The 23,231-nt window shown below is 54.8% G+C and overlaps 1 protein-coding gene across 2 annotated transcripts in view; it reads right to left on the bottom strand.

Moving 5' to 3' along the window:
- Nucleotides 1-12,528: 12,528 nt before the first annotated feature.
- Nucleotides 12,529-23,231, bottom strand: part of CDC27 (cell division cycle 27) — a 46,213-nt gene continuing 35,510 nt past the window's right edge. For both annotated transcript variants that reach the window (XM_075584534.1, XM_075584533.1), the window contains exons 13-19: nucleotides 22,500-22,652; nucleotides 22,179-22,387; nucleotides 19,879-19,996; nucleotides 16,195-16,323; nucleotides 14,456-14,530; nucleotides 14,118-14,298; nucleotides 12,529-12,844 (exon numbers count right to left, since the gene is read on the bottom strand). In XM_075584534.1, the coding sequence (XP_075440649.1) occupies nucleotides 12,762-12,844; nucleotides 14,118-14,298; nucleotides 14,456-14,530; nucleotides 16,195-16,323; nucleotides 19,879-19,996; nucleotides 22,179-22,387; nucleotides 22,500-22,652 (948 nt within the window). In that variant the 3' untranslated portion in view covers nucleotides 12,529-12,761. The remainder of the gene's footprint in view (nucleotides 12,845-14,117; nucleotides 14,299-14,455; nucleotides 14,531-16,194; nucleotides 16,324-19,878; nucleotides 19,997-22,178; nucleotides 22,388-22,499; nucleotides 22,653-23,231) is intronic.

Here is a 23,231-nt window from a genome sequence, read left to right as displayed (position 1 = left end):
CTGCGGATTACACACTGACACAGACCCAACCGCTCACCCCTGGAGACGCTGACCACCACACCAACCATCACCCCTGGAGACGCTGACCACCACACCGACCATCACCCCTGGAGACGCTGACCACCACACCGACCATCACCCCTGGAGACGCTGACCACCACACCGACCATCACCCCTGGAGACGCTGACCACCACACCGACCATCACCCCTGGAGACTCTGACCACCACACCGACCATCACCCCTGGAGACGCTGACCACCACACCGACCATCACCCCTGGAGTCGCTGACACCCCTGGAGATGCTGACCACAACACCAACCACCTCCCTCCCTCACACCCCTCCAAACGCCTGTGTCTTACCGCCGCTTCAGCTTCTGGAAGACGCCGACACCCCCCGGCACAACCACCCCCCTCGCTCACACACCTCCGGACGGCTGCGCCTTGCCACCGCTGCAGCTGCTACACGACGCCGCCACCCCCCCCCCCCCTCTCTCACCCCTCCGGCCTTACCGCCGCTGTACCTACTTGACCACGCCCCCCCCCCCCCCCCCTCCAAGCCCGCTGTAGCAGTGTGACCCGGAGCTTCACCTTGCCCTGGTACTGGTAGCCGTGCGGCTAATAGCTCCCGGCTGAGGCCCGCTTCCTCTGCCACCGTCTCGGTCAGGTTTTGGTTTGATGAGTGGGACTCCTGAAGGGTGCTGGGGGGGATTATGAAGGGTGCTGGGGGGGATTATGAAGGGTGCTGGGGGGGATTATGAAGGGTGCTGGGGGGGATTATGAAGGGTGCTGGGGGGGATTATGAAGGGTGCTGGGGGGGATTATGAAGGGTGCTGGGGGGGATTATGAAGGGTGCTGGGGGGGATTATGAAGGGTGCTGAGGGAGATTATGAAGGGTGCTGGGGGGATTATGAAGGGTGCTGGCGGGATTATGAAGGGTGCTGGGGGGATTATGAAGGGTGCTAGGGGGATTATGAAGGTTGCTGGGGGGGATTATGAAGGGTGCTGGGGGGGATTATGAAGGGTGCTGGGGGGGGATTATGAAGGGTGCTGGGGGGGATTATGAAGGGTGCTGGGGGGGATTATGAAGGGTGCTGGGGGGGATTATGAAGGGTGCTGGGGGGGATTATGAAGGGTGCTGAGGGAGATTATGAAGGGTGCTGGGGGTATTATGAAGGGTGCTGGCGGGATTATGAAGGGTGCTGGGGGGATTATGAAGGGTGCTGGGGGGATTATGAAGGGTGCTGGGGGGATTATGAAGGGTGCTGGGGGGATTATGAAGGGTGCTGGGGGGATTATGAAGGGTGCTGGGGGGATTATGAAGGGTGCTGGGGGGATTATGAAGGGTGCTGGGGGGGATTATGAAGGGTGCTGGGGGGGATTATGAAGGGTGCTGGGGGGGATTATGAAGGGTGCTGGGGGGGATTATGAAGGGTGCTGGGGGGATTATGAAGGGTGCTGGGGGGATTATGAAGGGTGCTGGGGGGATTATGAAGGGTGCTGGGGGGATTATGAAGGGTGCTGGGGGGATTATGAAGGGTGCTGGGGGGGATTATGAAGGGTGCTGAGGGAGATTATGAAGGGTGCTGGGGGGATTATGAAGGGTGCTGGGGGGGATTATGAAAGGTGCTGGGGGGGATTATGAAGGGTGCTGGGGGGGATTATGAAGGGTGCTGGGGGGGTTTATGAAGGGTGCTGGGGGGGATTATGAAGGGTGCTGGGGGGGGTTATGAAGGGTGCTGGGGGGATTATGAAGGGTGCTGGGGGGGATTATGAAGGGTGCTGGGGGGATTATGAAGGGTGCTGGGGGGGATTATGAAGGGTGCTGGGGGGGATTATGAAGGGTGCTGGGGGAGATTATGAAGAGTGCTGGGGGAGATTATGAAGGGTGCTGGGGGGGGGGCTGCTGAAAGGTGCTGGAGGAGATTAGGAAGGGTGCTGGGGGGGGGCTGCTGAAAGGTGCTGGGGGAGATTAGGAAGGGTGCTGGGGGGGCTGCTGAAAGGTGCTGGGGGAGATGATGATGAAGGGTGCTGGGGGAGATGATGATGTGAGATGCAGGGGGAGGGTGATGTGAGATTCAGGGGGTGAGGGGTGCTGGGGAAGATATGATGATGATGATGATGATGATGATGATGATGATGATGATGATGATGATGATGATGATGATGATGATGATGATGATGATGATGATGATGATGATGATGATGATGATGATGATGATGTTACCCGCGTGGCCCAAATCTGTATTCCTTCTCTCTTTACAAGTTGTGTCGGCCTGCTATAATGTATACATCTCCACCACCCCATCCTAGAAGCCCATGTACTGTAATCACAAATAAAAAATATTCTGGAAACCTCGCAGGTCTCTTCTTTGTGTGTACGGAGCTTCCCAAACCTCACGTCTCTTCTTCCCATGTACAGAGCTTTCCAAACCTCACAGGTCTCTTCTTTGTGTGTACGGAGCTTCCCAAACCTCACAGGTTTCTTCTTCACACGTACAGAGCTTCCCAAACCCCACAAGTCTCTTCTTCACATGTACAGAGCTTCCCAAACCTCACAGGTCTCTTCTTCACATGTACAGAGCTTCCCAAACCTCACAGGTCTCTTCTTCACGTGTACAGAGCTTTCCAAACCTCACAGGTCTGTTCTTCACGTGTACAGAGCTTTCCAAACCTCACAGGTCTGTTCTTCACATGTACAGAGATTTCCAAACCTCACAGGTCTCTTCTTCACATGTACAGAGCTTCCCAAACCTCACAGGTCTCTTCTTCACGTGTACAGAGATTTCCAAACCTCACAGGTCTCTTCTTCACATGTACAGAGCTTTCCCAAACCTCACAGGTCTCTTCTTCACGCGTACAGAGCTTCCCAAACCTCACAGGTCTCTTCTTCACATGTACAGAGCTTCCCAAACCTCACAGGTCTCTTCTTCACGTGTACAGAGCTTCCCAAACCTCACAGGTCTCTTCTTCACATGTACAGAGCTTCCCAAACCTCACAGGTCTCTTCTTCACATGTACAGAGCTTCCCAAACCTCACGGGTCTCTTCTTCACATGTACAGAGCTTCCCAAAACTCACAGGTCTCTTCTTCCCATGTACAGAGCTTTCCAAACCTCACAGGTCTCTTCTTCACGTATACAGAGCTTCCCAAACCTTACAGGTCTCTTCTTCGCATGTACAGCGCTTTCTATAATGAACTTGCCGCACTGCATAATGATACAGAGTATCTATATGCTAAGACGCCGCGCTGTATAATGGTTCTGGGTATCTCTGCACACTGATAATGAACATGCCGCGATGTATAATCATCCGAATATCTATCTATACACTGATAACGAACACGCCGCGCTGTATAATGGTGCCGAGTATCTCTACACACGAATAGTGAACTCCAACGCGCCGCACTGTGTATAGTGGAGTACCTACACGCGGATAACACGCCGCGCCGTATGACTGTGCAGAGCACCCACACGCAGTTAACAACTGGATTCAGCACCCCCCGCCGCCCTAACCCCCCTGGGCTAGGATACCAGGGTGCATGCAACCTTACACAGTGGCACTAAGTATGACCCCCCACACAGCAAAGTTACAGCACTAAGCCTGGCCTGTGTATTGCTGTATGGGGGTGTGGGAGGTTTGGAGGAGGTGGGGGGGGTATAAGTGAGCTTTCTGCCCCTCCCCCCACTTAATACCCAGCTACTGCATGTCCAGAGGGGCAACTCTGCCCCCTCCCCCACTACTGCCTGATCCCCAACCCTACAAACTGCACCCAGCACCCTGCACCCAGCACCCTGCACCCAGCACCCTGCACCCAGCACCCTGCACCCAGCACCCAGCACCTTACCTGCACAGCTCTGCCAGTCCTGCTGGCTGGGACCACACCCCAACCCCGCCCCCACACCCCAACCCCGCCCCTCTCACCTCCTGATTGGTGGAGGCTGGGAGGAGACAACTGTGGTTGGCTAAGGAGCTGTCAGTCAGTGCCCCGCAGGGGGGCGGGGCTTACTGCTGTTACTGTGTCCCCTTGCTCAGGACATGATATGTTCTGGGGGGGGGGAGGGGGACATGATATGTTCTGGGGGGGGGAGGGGGACATGATATGTTCTGGGGGGGGGAGGGGGAGGGACATGATATGTTTTTGGGGGGGGGGGGGTGACATTGTGGCTAGGGATTAAACCCCACAGGAAGGGGGCAGAGAAGCCAATAAACCTCACAACTCCAAAGCAAAGACCCTGTAACATGGGATCCTACAGAGGAGGGGGGTGGGGGGGGTGTGTGATGGGGCAAGACTCCCCCCCCCCCCCAGGCACTGACAGGTATTGGGGCGAGGGGGTGCTGCATGGGTAACCCTCTTCCTTTATTGGGGTATCCTGAAATCACCTCCCTTTTTAGCTGTGGACCCTAGCAGCACTATTCTGCCTTTAGGGTTCTAGATCTGCATCTGGGGGGGGGGGGGGGGAGGTGAATTTAGGCTGTAGGGTCCACTTTTGGGGTTCATTTTGTTAGCAAAACCCTGATACACCCCCTCCCCCCCCCCCCTTCCTTGATTTACTTCTCAGTGGGGTCGTGAAGAATCCTTCATCTTAATAGGATTAACGATAATAACAGCAGGGTAATTAGAGTGTAAGCTCCTCGGGGCAGGGACTCCTCTACCTTAATGTTACTTTTATGTCTGAAGCGCTTCTTCCCATGATCTGATATTTGTATTATGTGTTATTTATATGATTACGGCACGCGTGTTACTGCTGTGACGCGCTGTGTACACTAATGGCGCTCCATAACTGAAGGCGTACAATACAATAACCTCGTTCATGCTCACGGGGAGTAGGTTTTTTTTTTTTATTTATAGGGTCATTAAAGAAACAAAAGGGGGAGGAGGGGGGGGGGGGCTAAGAAACCGATGTGAACCCATATTAGGTAGTCAGCTCTGCGGGCCGGCGTGAGAATACACCGCCATCCGGGTTAAACCCGGCGTGTGCCCGCAACGCGGTGCAGGAACCGAAGGGACATACTCCATGTCACTGTACAGCGCGGCATGTTTATTTCAGCCCTCCTGCCTGGTATTAAGGGTAAGGGGTCCCGTGACCCTGGCAGACGAATTATAGGACTATTTGGCCCCCTGTGCCCCCCATCTTTGTTTACGGGGGGTGGTGTGCCTGACACTTTGATCCTTTTTTTCACGGCAGCGAGTTAATTCGCGATGGTCAATTAGCGATGGACAATTAGCGATGGCCGGCTCCTCCGGGGCAGGGATTTTCCCGTGGCGTCCTGGCGTAGCTGTCCTCCCTATCACATTGTACCGCACTGTGGAACATGTTGGTGACATCCATATATGGCATGGCAGGGCTTTTCCACTGGCAGCTGGTGGTCCCAGCCAGGCCGACCTACGGTCTCGGGAGCGGCCTTTGGGTGTCGGCGCCCCTGCTAATTTCATTGGCGTTACGGGCTATCTATCATCACTTCTCAGCGCGGTCAATATACAAAATATATATACACGACGCAGATATCGTAGAGCAGGGGGCGGGCCAACGCCGGTCCTCAAGGGCCACCAGCAGGTCTCAGGATATCTCTGCTTCAGCACAGGGGGCTCAGTCGAAAGACTGTGTGGAAGCAGGGACTGATTGAGCCACCTGTGCTGCAGCTGCTACGAGTCCAATCTGCACTACATTAAAGGAGAACAAACACAGATAAGGTTATAATGAGATGGTATCTCACTCCCACTAAAACGATCAACACGTGTTCCAGGTTATTCCCCACGGTGCCCAAAACAATGTGGCGAACAAGCGGACTTGTTACATGTGCTGGGGTCCTGCCCTCAGGTTGTGTCCTTGTGGGAGCAAAGTAACGATTGGCTGCAGAGGATTTTGGGGGCCTCACGATTCTTATGGACCGTTGGCTATCTCTTTTAAACAAGTGTAACACCCCTATCCCACCCGGCTGCCAGAGATAGGGGGTACATGACCTGCTCAGAGAGTGTTAGGTCAGTGGGTTACCTCTTATCTCAGGGTCTTCTCTCCGTGGGGTCAGGCCAAGGCTGTAATGGAGTGGACTTTAATATCTGGGGAAGAACAGGGAATGTGTAAATGTATTTCCATGTCTGTAAGAATGTATTTCAAGGCCTGTATTCTTTATTCCCTGCGACAATCCTTCCCCCAGTTTAGAAAGCCGGCGTTGTCTTATGATGTGATGTGTGGTCTGTGTGTAAATCGCTGTAATGTGCTTTGGGTGTCAGCCCTGCAAGAAAGGAGATATTCCACTGTTACTGTCATTTCTATGGAGAAAAACTCAGCAATCCACTTAGTTGAAGCTTCCCATAGAAATGATAGGATTAAAACCAGGGTTTGGGACAGTTGGGTGTCAGGACTCCTTGGGAGAGGTGAAAGGCTGCTGATCAGATCTGGGAGTAAGATCATTGTACTGCCCAGACTCTGAGGCTCCTACCCAGGGGGAGGTCTTGAGTGCCTTAGCGCACCCCTCTTCTTGGTTTTGTGGCACCAACTCAATCAGTGCTCTGGTTGGCCAGCAGCCCCTGCCCCATGTAAAGGATAGCCACAGAGGGCTATATAAGGGGTGCTGCTGATCAGAGCATTAAGGACTATCTGAGAGACATTCTGTAGATGAGTTTGGATCTTGACTGTGACCAGCTGGAGATCCATGTCAGAGTGGCTGCTGTGTGATCAGCACTCTGATATCCTGGACGAGAAGTGGACAGGGCAAGCCTTCTTGAAGCAGCTCCCTGCACCCAGCGAGGCTAGAGTCTGCTCCCCAGTTGGTATTGCATCTTGTTTTGTGTATTTTTGTTTTGTCTGCTGGCGTGCCGGAATAGACCTCATTTTATTCAACAACCCTGTCCCGTCTGGTGCTGGTGATCCCGGTGGTTTCGGTGTAAAAGTACCGGTCTCCCGTGACAGGCTTTTTCTGGTGGCAGCGGTGGCATCACTGGGCTTTGTGTTGGGATTTCTTGCGTGAAATCACAGCTCAAACACGGTGTTGAATTTTTCAAGACCGCGGGACAAGTTGTTCCAGACAAACGTTGCACAAACCTGATATTTTACTATGCGATCACATTTATATTAGTTTGGGTAAATCTGAAGATGGCTGGTCCAGGAGGACGTTATTGTTCCTGGGACCGACTATCTTTAGTTGTCCAGTGCGCGAGATATGGGCTGCCCAGTTACGGCCGAGGTACGAGGGGTCTTGCGGAGGACCTTGAGTGGTACAAGGCCGGCTTGGCTAAGTACGCTGATTCGGAGAGTGTTTGTGAGGCTTTGTTTGCAGCGTTGGGTCCAGACACAATCGAGGACTATCGCTTGCATCTTGTCCACCTACTGAGCGGTCCTGCGGAACCTGGCCAGTTCGATTACCGCGGGCGCAACCCAAGAACCAGGTCCTAACCCCCGCAAGAGTGCCGGTGACCCGAGTCCTCCCGGCAGCTGACTCTCCCCGTGCCAAGGTGCCGGTCCCCAACTTCGCTAAGTTGGTGGACGGCACCGATGCAATGGAGTATTTCCTGTGGGCATTTGAGAGCCAATGCTTGACGCTCCAGGTGCCTGAGTCAGAGTAGCTAACATACCTCATGCCCACACTGAGCGAGAGAGGGCAGGCGGTCTGCCGAAGGATCGACCGAGAGTTTGCCGGTGATTACGAGTGTGTGAAGGCTACCTTGCTGGCCAAGTAGGGCCCCAAGCCGGTGCCTTGCCTCACGGCCGCCAAGATGACGGAGAGCTGTCCCCCCCCTGAAGACACAGCCAGAGAAGTGGTTCCTAACCCCGCAAGAGTGCCGGTGATCCGAGTACTCCCAGTATCCGACTCTCCCTGAGCCACCAAGGTGTGATGGAGTCAACCAAGAGCCAGAAAGGCTGAAGGAGAGATCGACCGAGACGTTGCCGGCGAATCTGCCTCCATGAGAGCCACCATGATGGCTGAGGGCACCATGCGGGTACCCTGTCTCATGTCCACCAAGATGTAGGAGGTCTGTGTTTCCCAGAGTACACGGCCAGAGAAGCGGGTCCGGAACCCCACTACAGGGCCGAGAGCCAGAGGGGCTGATGGAGAGATTGACCGAGACGTTGCCGGCGAATCTGTCTCCCTGAGAGCCACTGTGATGCCTGAGGAAGGTACCATGAAGGTGCCTTGCCTCATGGTCGCCAAGATGGCGGAGGGCTGTGGGCTCCCGAAGGCACAGTCAGAAAAGCGGGTCCTGACCCCCGCTACTATGCCGGCTAGCAGAGCACCTCAGAGCGCTGACCCTCCCCAAGCCACCGAGCCATGGTGGAGTCAGCCGGGTGCCGGAGGTGCTGCAGCCAAGATGGCAGAGGATGCCCACGAGGGCCGGTGCTCCCGGGGAGACCGGCCGGACCATCCGCGGATGGAGTGCCAAAAGTATCCCGCTTGAGTAACCGCAATCCGGGGCAACGTTTCCCAGCTACAGGGCCGACAGCCTACGAGAGGCTAGCCCCAGCAAAGGAACAGACAGCAGCTGTGCAGCCGGAGAAGCAGAGGACCCAGCCAGCGGTCCCTCCAGCAGCTACTAGCGGCGCAGAGATGCAGCGTGACGGGCCGCAGAGGGCAGCCATCAGGCTGGAGGACCAAGCGGTCCATGGAAGATTTTTGCATACAGGGGTCCCAGGCAATCGGCAGGCGTGGGGGGACCTCAGCACTACGGTACCTCTGGGGCAGCCTGAAATGGTCTTCCCAGATCAACAGCTCCCACTGATGGGGGTGCTGGTGAAGCTACTGGGAGAGGATGTTCCTCTGACCCCAGTCACAGGGAGCCAAAGTTGGGCAGTTGCCCAGGCTGTGGTGCCCTTGGCACCGGCGTCCATCCCAGTGTTTCATGCCCCCCAGCATTTGGAGCTACCATCAGTGATCGCCGCTCCCCTGCATTTGGAGCCATCATGTTCCAGGGTCACGGAGAACAGGCCGGTAAGCCAGACCCAGCCTAACCTCTGTCCTGACATCCCTGCTGACCATTCCCCTGACAAACTGACTGAGGGCGAATGGTCGGAGCTCAGTGAGCGGCCCCAAGAAGTGGTGCGGGCAGACACTGATCTGGCGGGCATGAGACCTCGGGCGGCCGAGTCTGCCTCCAAGACCATGCCTGATCGGTTCCCCGATCCCGTGTGCTTATATACTGGGAACCAGCCCCGGTTTCTCCGGCCAGACAGGGGACAGAGAGTGGCCAGTTAGTGGGTCCCTGGGTAGGTAGGGACCAGTGGTTGCCGGGGACTAAGGAGATCCTGCTGACAGGGCATCAGGAGGTCGGTCGCACCAGAGCCCGGCTAGACATCCTGCGGGCTGGAGGCATCGGCGTTCGGCCACAACTGGGATGTCTGCCAGCAAGTAGGCAGGCCCGGTGACAGTGCGAGGGCTCCCCGGAGACTGTCACCAGGGGTATGTAAGCACTTACAGCACAAGGCTGCGAGTGGGTCAGCGCTGTTAGCTGTATGCAGCTCACCGCTGGGAAACCAGGAGAGCCGGGCTCTCCCCGATGTCCTAGGAGAGGCTACGCAGGGAGGCTCAGTGGGGCGGAGGGGGGGCTGTCCCCAGCTCGCGGCTCCCCAGCAGGAGCAGCATAAAGCTTGGCCCCCTGCAGACACACTTACCAGAACGCCCTCCTACTGTCTCTGTATGTTCCTCCTACCTACCAAGTAGAGTGCAAGCTCTTCGGGGCAGGGACTTCTCTTCCTAAATGTTACTTTTATGTCTGAAGCGCTTTTTCCCATGATCTCTTATTTGTAGTATTTGTTATTTATATGATACAGTAATGCGGTATGCACATTAATGGCACTATATAAAGACACATATACAGTTGTGTGAAAAAGAAAGTACACCCTCTTTGAATTCCATGGTTTTACATATCAGGAAATAATAACAATCATCTGTTCCTTAGCAGGTCTTAAAATTAGGTAAATACAACCTCAAATGAACAAAAACACATGACATATTACACCGTGTCATGATTTAACAAAAATAAAGCCAAATTGGAGAAGCCTTGTGTGAAAAACTAAGTACACCCTTACTGCTTCCATAGGAATTAAGATGCTAAGTAGCAGACAGGTGCTGCTAATCAAATGCCCTTGATTAATTGATCATCAGCAAGTGTGACCACCTCTATAACACCTTTCTCCCACTCGCTCCTCCCCCCCCATTTATCCCCCCCCTCCACGAGAGCGAGAGCGAGGGGGGAGAAAGAATAAGAGTGGAGGCGGGGGAAACGAGAGTGAGAGGCGGGGGAAACGAGAGTGAGAGGCGGGGGAAACGAGAGTGAGAGGCGGGGGAAACGAGAGTGAGAGGCGGGGGAAACGAGAGTGAGAGGCAGGGGAAACGAGAGTGAGGCGGGGGAAACGAGTGAGAGGCGGGGAAAACGAGAGTGAGAGGCGGGGGAAACGAGAGTGAGAGGCGGGGGAAAGGAGAGTGAGAGGCGGGGGAAACGAGAGTGAGAGGCGGGGGAAAGGAGAGTGAGAGGCGGGGGAAACGAGAGTGAGAGGCGGGGGAAACGAGAGTGAGAGGCGGGGGAAACGAGAGTGAGAGGCGGGGGAAACGAGTGAGAGGCGGGGGAAACGAGTGAGAGGCGGGGAAAACGAGAGTGAGAGGCGGGGGAAACGAGAGTGAGAGGCAGGGGAAAGGAGAGTGAGAGGCGGGGGAAACGAGAGTGAGAGAGGGGGGAAACAGAGAGGGGGGGGGGGATGAGAGCCAGAGGAGGCAGGGACGTGCACCATGGGGGGAGCGATGAGAGAGAAAGCGTGACGGTGGTGGTACGAGCAAGGGAGAGAGAGGGGGGGGGGGGTAAGAGAAAGTCAGGGGTTAAAGAGAAACAGGAGAGCGGTGGGAGAGGGGAATGAGAAAGGTTAGAGAGTAATGGGAATCAGAGGGAGATAAGAGAAGACATGAGAGATACATAGTTAAATACCTGATTAGTTTCAGTGAGGCGCAGGACAGAAGCATGTCCCACAGAAAGAGAAATGCGAGAACTCTAGGAAGCCCTTCACTGAAAGGGTAGTGGCTTCATACAACCGCCTCCCAGCAGGTGAGAGTCCAGCAAAGAAATCCAGTGCAGATTGGGACAGGGACCCTAAAAAGGGGTACAACTGCCTCACAGATGTTATGGGTAAATGGGTTGGCGGCCCAAGCGATGATCGTTACAACATTTGGCCTCTAGAACCCCCCCTCCCCCCCCAACGCATCCGTCAGACCACACTTTAAAACAGGTTTTTATTTGAATATTATGCACATCCTCAAACGATTCGCAAATATATTAAAACCCGGCTCCTCCTCCTCCTCAAAAAAAAAAATATAAAGCAACACTGTACAGTTCCCATGGGAAAATAAAAAACATGGATATATCACAGTCACACAGGGAGGGGGGTTATCTCTTTAAATTCATGTACACACATCCCGGGTATAACCCCCCTTCTCTTTGGGGTGGGGTGGGGGGAGGAGTCGAGCTGCTGCGAAGCATTACCAGATGAGGAGTGGTTTGCGCCTGGACTCTCCGACGTGGTGGCAGCAAGGGGATTTCGGATTTCCAAGTGGGTTCTTAAAACAGGGCACCGGCGGGGGACGTGGTCAAGTCACTGGGGGAGAGGGGAGGGCGGCCCTACCGGACAGGCACACAGAGCAACTGGTTAGGATGGCGACACAACCCCTGCAGTGTCTGAAAGGGGTTGGAAGCCGAGGAGCGGTTTGGTTCTTTGGGAATCCCGGTGTGGTGGTACCTGGGTCGTGGGAGGGGAAGAGAGGGAAGGGGGAGGCAGAGCTGATGATGACACATACAGAAAGAATAAGTGGAACAGACGAGGGGTGATATAAGGGGGGAGGAGAGAGAGAAGAGGGGAGAAATAGTGGAGATCATGTATAATAAAGGCAGAGTCCCACATTGTAACATTTAATAATTTGCCCTTTGGCACCTTTGTGGAATAGGATCTATGCTACATGTCGCCCTCTCACTGCCACAAGGGAGCACATTCACTGCGTCCTAGGGCCCACCCCACAGCAGATCGTAGAACAGATGCCGAGTGTTTTTTTTCTAAGTGTTCCGGTCCCCATCCTACCCCCAAAAAGAAGGGGTAGATTCCATAAAGAGCCACCAATGCAAGAGTGAGGGGGTGAATTCATGGCAGGATATGGCTTGCCCCCCTGCTCTGCTTTCACGAGTGATGCATCATGGGAACGCTACGGGTCTCCTCCACCGTTGGCTCAGCCCATCTCCTTCAACTACCACCCCCTCCTCCCCGCGATGGACATGTTTTCCAGGCCCCCCGATTCTCTTCTGGTATCTTAAGGCTGCGGGTGTAGACAAACCCAAGGGTTGGGGAGTCTGGGAGGTGACCAGCCGGCGCTTCCAATCGAGAACCGAGGAGACATCATTGGCGTAGAACCATCTAGCTCCAAAACATTCCTCCTCCGGGTTGGCCAGGACAAGGACCACCAGGAGCGATCGGGGTATCCGAGACCCCCTCACGCCGACGCCCAACCCTCGCACCGTCAAAGGCCGAGAACGAGGCAGGAAGAGAGCTGAGCGATACTCAGATATTACACAGTCTTTAATTCTCAGCGGGACTTGAAAATCAGGACAGGGGGGTGGACCGGGGCAAATAAGAGGAGTAGCCGTAAATGAGGGATGAGACAATATGAAGGCCTGGGGGACATGTGGGTAACGAAGTTCAGGGCTGTGAGTGGAGTAAAATAACAGTCAATGTCCCCACTTGGTTTTTGCCGCGGGGAGGAGGGGCAGGGGGGGGGGGGGGGAGAGGAAGGGTTAAAACTCGTCACTCTCGGCGGCGTGTAGTTGAGTGTCGTCTGCGTCGGTCATGCTGCTTTCTTGTGATTCGTCAGTGCCAACTTGAAAAACAAAAAAGGAGGGGGGGAAAGAGACATTAAATGAGCTCGTCCTGCCCGGGGAGCGAAAAGGCAGATCGCTCATAGATAGACGAGACCTCGAATCGTCCACCAGATTTTGGTAATGGCGGAGATAGAGAAACATATTGTACCCTCTGCTGGAGCCGGCTTTACAGTACGGTTATCGTGCCATGGGCAGCATGAGTAGATAGCCAAAGTCATCGGACTACCAGTCTTTATAACTACTGGAACAGGCCCTGGTGTCACCTCTCTCTCTCTTTGTAAATTCCATGCATTTCTGAACTGTATTCACTTTGTACGCTGGGAGGCAACTGCACGCATCCAACTACCCCTTCGGAGACCATTTTATCGATGTTCTAGCACACAATCTGGTGGGCTGCTCTTTCTGTGTGGAAAATGCTATTCTCCTGCCCCCTCCGGTTAAGAAACACCATCCCTCCCGCTCTTCCCCCACCCCCTCCCTTGTCCTTGCGTCTTTCCCGATTTCCTTGCAAGCCCTCTCTCCAGCTCTTCCTCTACGAGAAGCGACCTAGGCAGGGGACACTTGGGGAGGTCTTACAGAGATGGACCATAGCCCAGGAATACGGAACAGACGAATACTCCCCTATCCTTGGACTCTCCCAGAGCAAGGCTCCTCTAACCCTCTCCCTGTCACACGGCAAAGCGCGTTGACCAGACTGTTACCTCTCTGGTACACGACAAAGAGACCGACGCGGTTCACCACTTGCATCATCCACCCAAAATTTTCGACCCTCACTCTAAGGGGGCTTCCTCACGAGACTAGAAACACTAGTGCGATGGTCGTAATGTTGGATTGGTAACGAGCTGATTATTTTACATATTTTTGGAGTGCTATCTGAGTTTAGTGCTTATTTTCACACGTCTGACGAAGGGTTTTCGGCTCTCAGCAGAACAAGCACCCCCCACCATTTGACTATATTCACGGTCGTCTGCGTGCAATAGTCAGCACGGAGCTTTCCACACCTCGCAGGTCTCTTTGGGTGGACACAGAAAGGGAACAGTTTGTGTATACAGGAAAACAACAAGGTTTCATGGCGACTTCGACAAAAGGACTCGCTGGCCCATTATGGCCAGCCATGAATCTACTCCTCGCCATGGCTGACCAACATGGCTCGAACAAGTCTACACATGAAGACGCCCATACCATGTGCCCCTGCCCTGAAGCGCTTGCAAGTGGTGTCTTTTTGAAGCACGTCTCCCCCTGTCCCCGGCGCCCATCCCGGTGTCTCCTGACCTGACTCGTATGGGTAGCACTCGCTGATCTGTTCCTCCTGGGTGATCGGTTCCTCGTCATCGGGGAGGTAGCGCTTGTCTATGGCCTCTTTAATCTGATTGTTTGCTCCTTTGGGATCCAGGTCCATGGCCCAGGAGAAGTTCATCAGGGCCAGGTGAGTCTGACCCAACTTCTTATACACCTGAGGAGGGTGGGATACAGGGAGAGTGAGAGCCGGCTTCTTGTATACCTGAGAGGAAGGGACACGGACACACACGGTGAGCGAGTCAGCCACGGGGAACGCGCCCAGGTCTGGAAGAAGCAGAGAGCCGGGGAACGTCCGACGTGCGTCTCCTTACCTTTCCGATCAGGAAATAGACCAGCGATTCCTTGGGGACGATTTGTTTCAGCTCCTCCAGCTCCTGCAGGGCAGACTGACAGGGCAATCCAATCAATAGAAAGTCACTAATTAGCCATCCTCGTTACTCAGACACGTGCATTTACCCAACGGAAAAGGGACTACTAAAATCGCCGCTGAGGGACATTTAGCCGCGGACATTTTTGGCTAGGCGTTAACCGAAGGGGTTAGCGTACGGGGTTAGGTCAAGTCTGTTAAGAGTTTTCAGGACAAGGGGTCAGGGCGTTTAGGGCCAGGACTCGGCGGCACAGCTGAATGGCCACTGATAATTGCCCAAGACGTTTTAAAGTCTATGGGGGCACATTATTCCTGTAGAGGGGGGCCCATGAAAGTCTATGGGGGAACATTATTCCTGTAGAGGGGGTCCCATGAAAGTCTATGGGGACACATTATTCCTGTAGAGGGGTTCCCATGAAAGTCTATGGGGACACATTATTCCTGTAGAGGGGGTCCCATGAAAGTCTATGGGGACACATTATTCCTGTAGAGGGGGTCCCATGAAAGTCTATGGGGATTAGATGCACGTACAGAAATTCCAATAGTTAAATCAGGGCATGTGAGGGGCACGTTACCACTGCAGCATACCACCCAGCTCAGCAAGCCATGTTCCAGCCGGGCGCTCTGATCTCCGGGCTCGCTCCCACGGCTGTGTCCTCTGCACACGCGTGCGCGGCTCCCCCAGCAGGGAACACACGGATGAGGTTGAACATAATCGGGGCGGTATAAAGTCCCGCACTGTCGGCTCTGGGGCTCCGTACCCACGATGTGAGCCGCTCGCTTACGGAGCGCTGACGTCACAGGAATCGGGCCGCACTGACGCCACCAGCTGGTACCAACTCGAAACGGCTTACTGGAGGCTCCGTTAAAGTATAACGCAGTGAGATGGGACACAACAAGCAATGGTTGTTCAATACACTAAAACTCCTACGCGTTTCGTAGAGCTAGTCTACTTCTTCAGGGGTAGCTGACTGCACAAATACAGGTGATGTAGATATACCCTAATCATGCAGATTGGCCGCTCAGGGGGTAATGCTCAACCAATCACGTGCAGATCCACACACAAACACAGGTGTATACATAATTATAATCAACATAGAATAAATGCAAGTTAAGTTTAATCATATAGAATGAAGGGTATAAAAAATATTAAATAATATGTACATCAACACCAGCTGGTGGCGTCAGTGCGGCCCGATTCCTGTGACGTCAGCGGCTCCGCTTCAGCGCTCCGTAAGCGAGCGGCTCACACCGTGGGTACGGAGCCCCAGAGCCGACAGTGCGGGACTTTATACCGCCCCGATTATGTTCAACCTCGCTCCGTGTGTTCCCTGCTGGGGGAGCCGCGCACGCGTGTGCAGAGGACACAGCCGTGGGAGCGAGCCCGGAGATCAGAGCGCCCCGCTGGGACATGGCTTGCTGAGCTGGGGCCAGTTGTATGCTTCAGTGGTAACGTGCCCCTCACATGCCCTGTTGGAACTATTGGAATTTCTGTACGTGCATCTAATATCACCCTTTTTATAGGTCACAATATCATTTACATTTTACGCTATGAGTTGTGCGCTGTCTTTTTTTCTTTTCACAGAGGATCCAATAGGACCGGAGGCGTTACAGCGGGTCGGGGGAACGGGCCGCCGGGGTGGGGCACGCGGCTCTCCTCCGCCGCCCCGTCGGCTTTCTCACCTTGTACTTCTCGTTGGCGAACAAGATGGAGGCGCGGTGGAATTTGCATAGCGGGTTCTTGGGGTCGATGGAAATGGCTTTATTCAGGGTTTCCAACGCCTTCTCGGATTTCTTCAGCGCGTGTTGGACCTGCGCAAACAAAACGCGCCCGGGTTAATAAACACACACCGGGACGCTCCTGTTCTCACGAGATCCGCCCGGGGGAAATATACCACCTCCCCCCCACCCCCGCTGTCCCCCCGCCAGGGGCCCTGCAAACAAAGTAAGGATTATCCCGGAGCGGCGGTCGCTACGGGGCGGGTGGTCGTTACGGGGCGGGTGGTCTTTCAATTTGTTCGGGGATTCAGGCGTCACTTTTAGATGTTGTTAAAAATGCCTAAAAGAAAAAACGAAGAGACACTAAAAAGAGCCCAACATGAGAAATACAATGTGCTGTGAAGGAATAAGAACGTTTCGCAGGCATCTACTGGGCGAGAGGAAATAGTGTAAACACAAACAAGTTAGATTATATATAGTGACCACGGTACACACACACACACACCCCTGTGTGTGTGGCACAGCAGAGACAGAGCTCTGTGTGTGTCAGTGCAGGGACAGAGCTGTGGGACAGTGCAGAGACAGAGCTGTATGTGTGTGTGGCAGTGCAGAGATAGAGCTGTGTGTGTGTGGCAGTGCCGAGACAGAGCTGTGTGTGTGTGTGTGTGTGGCAGTGCCGAGACAGAGCTGTGTGCGAGTGCAGGGACAGAGCTGTATGTGTGTGTGCGCGAGTGCAGAGATAGAGCTGTGTGTGTGTGTGTGTGTGTGTGGCAGTGCCGAGACAGAGCTGTGTGTGTGTAGTACTGCAGAGACAGCTGTGTGTGTGTGTGTGGCAGTGCAGAGACAGAGCTGTGTGTATGTGTGGCAGTGCAGAGACAGAGCTGTGTGAGTGTGTGTGTCAGTGCAGAAACAGCTGTGTGTGTGTGTGTGGCAGTGCAGAGACAGAGCTGTGTGTGTGTGTGGCAGTGCAGAGACAGGTGTGTGTGTGGGTGTGGCAGTGCAGAGACAGAGCTGTGTGTGTGTGTGTGTGTGTGTGACAGTGCAGCGACAGAGCTGTGTGTGTGTGGTAGTGTAGAGACAGAGCTGTGTGTGTGTGTGTGGCAGTGCAGAGACAGGTGTGTGTGGCAGTGCAGAGACAGAGCTGTGTGTGTGTGACAGTGCAGAGACAGAGCTGTGTGTGTGTGTGTGTGTGTAGCCGTGCAGAGACAGCTGTGTGTGTGTGTGTGTGGCAGTGCAGAGAAAGAGCTGTGTGTGTGTGTCAGTGCAGAGACAGAGCTGTGTGTGTGTGTGTCAGTGCAGAGACAGAGCTGTGTGTGTGTGTGTGTCAGTGCAGAGACAGAGCTGTGTGTGTGTGTGGCAGTGCAGAGACAGAGCTGTGTGTGTGTGTGTCAGTGCAGAGACAGAGCTGTGTGTGTAGCCGTGCAGAGACAGCTGTGTGTGTGTGTGTGTGTGGCAGTGCAGAGACAGAACTGTGTGTGTGTGGCAGTGCAGAGACAGAGCTATGTGTGTGTGTGTGTGTGTGTGTGGCAGTGCAGAGACAGAGCTGTGTGTGTGTGTGTGTGTGTGTGTGTGTGTGGCAGTGCAGAGACAGAGCTGTGTGTCTGTGTGTAGCAGTGCAGAGACAGAGCTGTGTGTCTGTGTGTGTGGCAGTGCGGAGACAGAGCTGTGCGTGGGTGTGTGTGGCAGTGCAGAGACAAGTGTGTGTGTGTGTGTGTGTGTGTGTGTGTGTGTGTGTGGCAGTGCAGAGAAAGAGCTGTGTGTGTGTGGCAGTGCAGAGACAGAGCTGTGTGTGTGTGTGTGGCAGTGCAGAGAGAGCTGTGTGTGTGTGTGTGTGTGTGTGTGTGGCAGTGCAGAGACAGAGCTGTGTGTGTGTGGCAGTGCAGAGACAGAGCTGTGTGTGTGGCAGTGCAGAGACAGAGCTGTGTGTTTGTGTGGCAGTGCAGAGACAGAGCTGTGTGTGTGTGTGTGTGTGTGTGTGGGGAAGTGCAGAGACAGAGCTGTGTGAGTGTGTGTGGCAGTGCAGACACAGAGCTGTGTGTGTGTGTGGCAGTGCAGAGAGAGGTGTGTGTGTGTGTGTGTGTGTGGCAGTGCAGAGACAGAGCTGTGTGTGTGTGTGGGTGTGTGTGTGTGTGGCAGTGCGTAGACAGAGCTGTGCGTGGGTGTGTGTGGCAGTGCAGAGACAAGTGTGTGTGTGTGTGTGTGTGTGTGTGTGTGTGTGTGGCAGTGCAGAGAAAGAGCTGTGTGTGTGTGGCAGTGCAGAGACAGAGCTGTGTGTGTGTGGCAGTGCAGAGAGAGGTGTGTGTGTGTGTGTGTGTGTGTGGCAGTGCAGAGACAGAGCTGTGTGTGTGTGTGTGTGTGTGTGTAGAGACAGAGCTGTGTGTGTGTGTGTGTGTGTGTGTGTGTGTAGAGACAGAGCTGTGTGTGTGTGGAAGTGCAGAGACAGCTGTGTGCGTGTGTGTGTGTGTGTGTGTGTCAATGCACAGACACAAGTACACAGCTCTGTCTCTGCACTGCCACACACACACAGCTCTGTCTCTACACACACACACACACACACACACACACACACAGCTCTGTCTCTACACACACACACAGCTCTGTCTCTGCACTGCCACACACACGGGTGTATATGTTTTCAAATGATTATAAACAAGTACATTGAAGTAACATAAATAAACATAAATGAATGTGAACATGACCTCGCCAAATATATAAAGCAAGTTCCCCGCCGGCGAGGTTCCAGGCTACAGGACGCCGCGTGTCGGGAGGTTGGGCGCGCGTCTGTGTGCTCGCGTGGCATGTGTCTGGCAAATAAATCTCACAGTGTGAGCACATACACACGGCTCAGACGGGCCTGCCGCCCTGCCCTTCCCCATTATCTCTTCGCATACACTGCCGCCAGGGATTGTGGGTAATGACATGCAAATGAGCGCTCACAGCGAGTCACACTACTTCGGGCCCACTGTAACACGGGACCCCCTATAAGCTATTTCAGCACAGCCCGGGTTTACAGGAGTGCAGAGCCCGCAACCCCACTCACAGACAGCTTTTACAACCTTTTCGGGGTCTCAGTGTGAGGATGGTTATACCGGCTTTGCCACGTGACGCTGCGCACGGGGGCGTAACCAGACCCAGACCGGGCCTTCCACTGCAGCAAAGGATTCTGGGTAACGGCAGGCACATGCGACTCCATACAGAGGAATTGAAATCCACTTTTGGGGCTCGAGAAGGGATTTCATTAGTGACTTTGCACAAACGCCGTGCGTTACACGCGCGCGAGCACGTACAACACAGCATCTTCTGTGGCTGTACCGCACGGGCGAGGGATTTGAACTTAAAACCCTATTACTCCCAGAGGTTTAGAAACGCAGCCGCAGAATACAAAGGTCTCAAATGTTCTCTGAACAGATATTCTGACGGGATAAAGATACGATAGGGGACACGCGTGTGCAAAAATAGGATATGTTCTGTGGCAGGGCTCCCAACCTTAACCCCTCACCCCCCCAAAAAAACCCCTCACCATAAAAACCCAAACCCCTCCGGCCAACGCCTCAGAGCCGAAAACCCCGTGGCGGCTAAACAGCCGTGGCTAATAGTCCCTTTCCGGGGGGTCAAGGCTGAAGGTGGTGACGGGACGGACACACTCACCACCCCGATGTGACACAGCAGGACTGAGCTCTGAGGGTTGATCTTGAGCGCTTTCTGGAAGTGCATTTCGGCCAGGCTGAACTTCTCCTGCTTGTAGTAAATCATCCCTAGGCCGTACCTGCAACGGCAAAAATACGGGGTGGTGGGGGGGGTCAGGCAGAGGGTCCCGCCCCGCGTGCAACATGCTCCCACCCCCCCCATCTCGCACATAATGTGCTCCCCCCGCGTGCCCCATACGCAACGTGCTCCCCCCAACCCTAACGCGCTCCCCCCCCCGCCTCACACAACCCACTTCCCCCGCCCGTCCCATACGCCAGGGGTGAGCAAACTTTTGATGCTGAGCCCCCCTTTTCATCCATGAAATTTCTCGCCCCCCCCCCCATCCCCTCTGCCTGATGTAATCAAATCACATGGGGAAAAAACAAACAAACAAAAAACCCTTTATTAAACGGTATACAATGTAAATACAAATATGTCTAAATACTTATTTCAACAGCTCGCGCTTGCAAAATTAGGCTGCGTCCACGCTGCCACGGAGCGCGGTGACATCACCAACTCTCCAAGCATGAGCGCAGGGTGTCCTGCATAATTTTGCAATCACGAGCGGGGGGGGGTGGATCGGGGCTATTTTTGTATGCGTTTGTGTGGCTGTGTATGTGTTTCTGTGTTTGTGTGGCTGTGTGTGTTTGACTGCTGCTGAGCGTGCTTCAAAGTTAATTTTGCTTGTCTCCCCAAGCGCCAAGCTTGGGAGAACGTACGTGCACAAAGGCAATCATTTGGGGGGGCATTCATCCACCTCTTTGCTCCCTCCCTCTCTCCCCTCCCTCTTTTTTTCCTTCCCGTTCCCTTTTTTCCTTCTCCCATTTGCCTTTTTATTCTCCTCGCTCTTTGTCTTGCTGTCCCCAGTGTCATCCACACTCCTACATACAGTATTATGTATTATTTATTTATTCCCGTTTTCAATGTTGTGTTTTCACTTTTTTATTATTATTTCTGTACATTCATAGTGTGAGTGATATAGGTGCAGCCGACCCTTTCCCTCGCAGAGCATCGCAGCGAAGCAGGCTGCCAGCGGAGGAGAGCAGGACCACAGCGCTATTGCAGGGCAGACACCGGAAGGAGGGGCGTTTGATATCACAGCGCCCCGTACCTCTGAAGCCCCCGTGTGTGCGCACGCACACACACACACACACACACACACACACACACACCATCACGTGGCCGCCACCTGCACTATCCTGTTCGGCCGCCTGTGCACATCTTCAGCTGCCCGCCCGCGCACAGCTTCTTGGCCCACCCGCGCACAGCGTCTGCCGGCCCGCGCACACCAGGTTTCACCGCACGCCGCCTGCACCCCCTCTAAATAATCTTGATCCCCCTCAAGGGGGCACACCTCCCAGTTTGCGCACCGCTGCATTCAATCACAACACACAATCAGAACCAACACAGACAATACACACACAATCACCACACACACACACAATCACAACCAACACAGAGACACACAGACAACATACAATCATAACAGTCACACACTTTCACCTGAGGGGAAGTACAAGCATGCTCCGGTACCCCGTGTGCTACTGCAAACAGACAGGAGGAGGAAGAGTCTGTGTGCAGAGAGAAGCCCCGCCCCTGCAGCAAGGTCCCGCCCCCGCAGCAAGGTCCCGCCCCCGCAGCAAGGTCCCGCCCCCGCAGCAAGGCCCCGCCCCCACAGCAAGCACAGAGAAGCAGCAGCACGGAGCTCGAGCTTCTTCACCCTCCCGCGCACAGCGTCTGCCTGCCCCCAGGTTTCGCCGCACGCCGCCTGCGCCCCCGTAAATAGTCTTGTGCCCCCCAGTTTGCGTACCGCTGCCATACGCAATGCGCTTCCCCCTGTCCCAGACGCGCTCCCCACCGCTCACCCTGCACCCAACGCGCTTCCATCGTTCACCCCGCGCAAACGTTCTCGTCACGCCCAACACATGATGCGTTTCCCACGCACGTCCAATACGCAACGCCCTTCCCCCCCCACTCGCCCCGCACCCAACGCGCTCCCCCCGCTCGCCACGCACCCAACGCGCTCCCCCCGCTTCCACCACTCGGCCCGCAAACGTGCTCCCCCCCCACCTCGCACACAAAGCGCCTCCCCCTCCCCGCCCCTTCCGCACGGCGCGTTGTACTGGAGGGAACACAGCGCAGTGTAATGGGGGAGGAAGACAAGACACACACCGCGCGATGTAATGGGGGGCGGGGGAGGAGACACTCATGACGTGTTGTAATGGCGGGGGGGGGGGGAAGGGGGGGAGAAGGGTACTCACCACGCGTTGTAATGGCGGGTGTTCACCCGGATGGCGTTCCTGAAGCAGGCGAGGGCTTTGTCCAGCTCCTCGGTCAGCACGAACTCGTGCCCCAGGAGGGTGAAGGCGTACGCGTAGCCCGGGTCCACCTGAATGGCTCTCTGGAAGAACTTGATGGCGATGTCGTGTTCTCTCTGCAAACTGAAGCAGTTCCCCGCCGCGCACCAAGCCTGGGGGACAGGGAGACCACCAGCAGTGTTACAAGCCTTACATGCTCCCACTTCAGAGACCAGCTCCCCCCCCCCATCCCCAGCGTTCAGCCTCCCCAGGACTGGAAGGTACCTCCGGCGAGTTCTTGTCCATGTCGGTGAGGTCCTTGGAGAGCACCGACAACGCCACGTCCTTCTGCAGGTGCCAGAGGGTGGTGGAGTAGATCTCCATGCCCTCGACCCGGTAATTCTCCATCCTCCTCACCTCGGAGAAGACGTGCTCCGCCTGAGGGAGAGGACGACAGGACACCGACGCTCAGGCAACGCCCCCCCGTGTAACTAGGACCCCCGAAGTAGGGCTCGTCCATGGCCAACAAGGTAGAGCGCCACCAAGCCACTCAGCATGGCACCTGTGGGAGACTCGGGCAGCACCGCGGACCGCCAGGTGGTGATCGGGGCTTGTCCAAGTAACATTTAGTGACGGCCAATCACCTTACTCTATGAGACGCCATTTTTTTTTAAAGTTCAAAGGGCACACAAAAGCTATACTGTAAGGTTTTCGACTGGTGTAGATATATTCACCGGGGTGAACCGCGCCATTCTCAGCTCCCGCCCTGGTTCCCGAGACTCTCAGCGGTGAAGTTAGTGGGTTCAAAATAAAATGTAAAAAAACGTTCTCCAGGGGAAACAAAATGGCCGCCAAATCTCTGGCCAACATAGGGTTGCCACGTTTACGTTTTTACAAGACGGGACACCGAAATCCAGAATGAAAGTGGGACGTCATAATGACCGACGAACGATGCGTCGAGCGGAGCGGTGTCTCTCGCCCGACCGCTGACATCTCTGTGCTTTGGCGGGGAAAAGA

The sequence above is a fragment of the Ascaphus truei genome, unplaced genomic scaffold, assembly GCF_040206685.1.
Source record: "Ascaphus truei isolate aAscTru1 unplaced genomic scaffold, aAscTru1.hap1 HAP1_SCAFFOLD_634, whole genome shotgun sequence".
In the NCBI taxonomy this organism is placed as follows: domain Eukaryota; kingdom Metazoa; phylum Chordata; class Amphibia; order Anura; family Ascaphidae; genus Ascaphus; species Ascaphus truei.
The sequence above is the reverse complement of the archived record's forward strand: the minus strand, read 5'-3'. Positions and strand labels throughout refer to the sequence as shown.